Genomic DNA, 3,885 nt, shown 5'->3' on the forward strand with positions numbered 1-3,885 from the left:
CGTTAGAGACCCAATGGAGAGAAAGCACCCTGTTATTTCGGAGGCTCGCCCGGCTGCTCCCCAAGTAGCTGTGTTCACTAGCAATCCCCAGGGCAGCGTGGCAGCACCCTAACCCTAACCCCTCCCCAGCAGCCATCCCTCCAAATCCCTGTCTGGCCAAATAGAATCTGTGGTGCCCAATCCTGCACTGACAGCATGCACCCTGGAGAGCCACAGCCTCCTCCCTGGCAAGACTGGGATCTCACTGTGGCCAGTCACGCCATGTTTTTGGGAGCCCCCTGTGCGCCGTGTTTTGTGCCAGCCCCATCTGACCTTGCTTGACTGATTTAGGCAAGGTGCGCTGGTGCTTCTGGACCTGGACCTGCACGGACGGCCCCGTAGGCAGGGCAGCAGGGTGCAAGCAGCCATCGTGGTTGTTCTCAGGAAAAGGAGAGAGGATGTGAAAGTACCCTGTAAGCCCAGGGAGAAAAATTCAAGACGCTTGAATATGCCATTTAGCCTGACTTCTTGTTATACATCCTGCCATTATACCTGACCGAGGGCCAAAAACCCACGTCTCTGGCTGAGGGCTGGCACACGGCAGAGGAGGAAGGGAGAGCAGGGGATGGTTTCCCTGCAAAAGCTGCCCCAGCTGCCACATCCTCACATGAGTGTCATCTTGGCCAAACTTGTGTGGCCCCTTCCGCCACGTAGCATGAACCCAACCCATGTGCACACACCTTGGGTCACCAGCCTGAGACTGCTGTGCTGGGCACACTTGGCTGGGGACATCACGTACCTTCCCCAAGGATGCACTGTGGCAGCTGATCCAGAGGGCCCTGAATTTGCCCTGAACTGTGGTCAAATGTGGCTGGCCTGCAGCAGGGCACGTCACAGCTCTGGGCAAAGGAACAAGTGGGTAAAAATGTGTGGCCTGGACCACCGGACGGTTTGTCGCTTTCTCACAGTGTGACCTACTGACCAAGGCAAAAGCAGAACAAACCATGGACATGGTCAAAACTCCCGTGTCCAGGGTGTCCCACCACCACTGCCTTCACTGGGGTTTCTCATGGCCACCCACCAGTGCCCTCCAGAAACCCCTCTCTCCCCACTGCTGCTTCCCAGACCCTTTCACCATCTGCCCCATCCCTCTCCTAGTCCTACAGGTTCTTGACCTCTTGCCTGGGATGGCTCACGAGCACGGTCCTCTCCCAGCACTGCCCGGAGTGGTCCCAACCAGTGTTCAGGCACGGCAGGTATCCTACCGCAGGTTCCTCCCTTTGGGGAGGGATGCTGGAGTCTGGCAGAGCAGTTGCTTCTCCAGGATGGAGGGGTCAGCTTGGAAGAGCTAGTTTCCCCCCAGGGCAGAAGTTCAAAGTCTCCATGCTGTTTCGTGCTGGGAGATGGAAGTGAGGGAAAGGAGGAAACAGCGATTCCTGTTCATGTTCGTGATCGACACAGCTGACTGCTCGGTTTGACCTCCCCACTGCCCGCAGAGGGACGCATGCACAAACACACACACATATACATATTTATAGCCACACTTGCAGCGACTCATTTTGTCCAAGTCCTTGAAGATGTTGCTCTTCATCTTGCTTTCGCTCTTCAATTTCAACCCATCGCAGACCCTAAAAATCTGCTCCTTCAACGTGAGGTCTTTCGGAGAAACAAAAATAGCCAGACCTGAAGTCATCGATGCTGTGGTGAAGGTATGTTCGTTTGCCTGGATGAGACAAACATTGAGCTGTCTGAGGATTTCTTAGCTACACAGTTTTACATTTTATTTATTTTTCACAGTTGAATTCTGAGTTAAAAAAAAAAAAGAGTAATTTAAATGATGTTATGCTCTTAAAGTAAAAATCCACCTGTGGTTTAGTAGGGTATTTGCTGTTATTTTAGCCTGCATGGGAACGTAACAGAAACAACATTTGCTGTTTCCTTTGGATACGGAGTCAAGAAAGCAGAAAAAATCTCTGTGCGCAGAAAAAATCATTTCCACTTTGAATTCACAGAGCTTTGTTTTGCAATACATTATTTACCTTCCTTACGTGCTCAATATTCCGAAACGTTCTTGTCTGATTAAACGTATTCTCAGGACAGCAGAGGGTATTACATTAGAGTGCGGTACAAAACTGAAAAGCCCAATTGCTGATTTATGTTAACAAATCCTCACCATTAGGCTTCCTCTGCAGCAGCTGAAGATAACTCAGCTTTTAAAAGGATCGTGTTTTTGGACTTACAGCTTTTGCAAGTCCACTCCGAGATGCCACGCGGTGCTCGGTGTTACGGGGATGCCCTCACATGCCCAACAGCAGCAGGGAGGAATGTTCCTGTTCAGTTGGGCTTTAATCTTTTTGTTGCAAACAGCCAGGGAAGAGGGGTTTGCTGGGGTTTGCATTTCTGGATCGTTCTTCCTATACTGTAAGCACTATGGGCAATATGTACTAAATTATGGGCAGAATACTAATTTCTTACAAGTTTCAGGGAGCAAAAATGGTCTTTTTTCCATGAATACCACCTGCAAAGTTCAAAGACCGACAAAACAGAAGGAAGCAGAAGGAAGCCCCGGGCTGCGGTGTGAGCCGGGCTTTTCCGCGGGGAATCCCAGCACTGGCAGTGGCAGCCGAGCCAGGCTGGGAGAGCCTCACCCCACTCCCCACACGCTGCAGCTCCTCTGCAATACTGCAGCCCACGGGTGTTGGGACCCCGTTTTCAGACCTGGGGTCGCTTTGGGCTCTATGTGCTTTTGCAGAGGTGCCTGGAACAGACGATGGAACACTCTGCTGCAGCTTTCGGGAGGCACGGCACAGCGACAGGACCTTAGGGTGTATGCACCAGACCAAGGATGGAACTGGTTGCAGTGGGCTGATGGTAAACAGAAGCAGGCTCTCCTTGGTGCCCCCAAATCCCCCTGACACATCCATCAGGGCACCCAGTGAGTGGGGATGCCCGTGTGCAACACTGCTCTGAAGCAGAGAAGAAAAACTATGTGGCAGGGGGCAGGGAGGAGAGAAAAACCCGACCGCCCATAGGTGGGGGGGCCCGGAGGCAGCACCCCAGCAGTGGTGGGGGCAGAGTGGGCTGGCAGCAGCAGCTCCAGCTGCCCCTCCCACCCCACACTTCCTCCTCAGGGGCAGGCACAGAAGTTTTTCAACAAACCCGAAACTCAGTTCTCAAGTTCCCTCTCCCAGCTCCCACATGGGCATGAGGCCGCTCTGAAAGCAGAAGGGCTTTGCTCCAGCCGCTGCCCCCCTCCCACGACCCCAGGCTGTGTGCCGATTTTTCCACAAAGACTTCCCCCCTAGTAACCACTTCTTCCTCCACGATCCTCCCAAACCTAGCACTTGCAAACTTGCTCCTTCCCCTTGCAGATCATTTCCCGCTGTGACATCACGTTGCTGATGGAAATAAAGGAGAACAAGAACCGGGTTTGTCCTCTCCTGGTGGAGAAGCTCACCAGGTAGGGTGGCCAGGGGCAAGTGGGTAAATACTGGGACAGGTGCCTGGTGAGAGCCCCTGCTCTACTCGGCGCTGCCTTACCAGGGCGACAGCTCGGGGTCTGGGCTCTGTCCCAGCTGCTGAGGAAGGACCAGGTTCTGGCAGCCCCGCTGAAGGCCAGGAGCAAAGCCAGCTCCAGACCGCTGTAGGACACGTATTTTAAATCAAAATAACCAAGTTACATTCAATTTGTTAGAGATAATTCTCCAAAGACGACAGAAGGGAGGGACAGACCCTCACCTGGCTAGCCCCGGGCTATAGCAGAGCCTTTCCGCAGGGTTGGGAATTGCTCTGGATTGGAGATTGCCTGCCTGGACTGGCAGTCCAGTGGAAAGAGCAGCGTACACCTGGCTGGACAAGAGACCCAGCCATAAGAGAGACAAAGGGTGCAGTAGGCGGGGAGAGAGT

The 3,885-nt window shown here is 53.3% G+C and overlaps 1 protein-coding gene across 1 annotated transcript in view; it reads left to right on the top strand.

Moving 5' to 3' along the window:
- Positions 1 to 1,556: 1,556 nt before the first annotated feature.
- The window catches only part of DNASE1L3 (deoxyribonuclease I-like 3), a 5,350-nt gene continuing 3,021 nt past the window's right edge, over positions 1,557 to 3,885 (top strand). The window contains exons 1-2 of the mRNA XM_010147331.1: positions 1,557 to 1,688; positions 3,351 to 3,439. Of these exons, the coding sequence (XP_010145633.1) occupies positions 1,557 to 1,688; positions 3,351 to 3,439 (221 nt within the window). The remainder of the gene's footprint in view (positions 1,689 to 3,350; positions 3,440 to 3,885) is intronic.

Source organism: Eurypyga helias, unplaced genomic scaffold, assembly GCF_000690775.1.
Source record: "Eurypyga helias isolate BGI_N326 unplaced genomic scaffold, ASM69077v1 scaffold31062, whole genome shotgun sequence".
NCBI lineage: Eukaryota > Metazoa > Chordata > Aves > Eurypygiformes > Eurypygidae > Eurypyga > Eurypyga helias.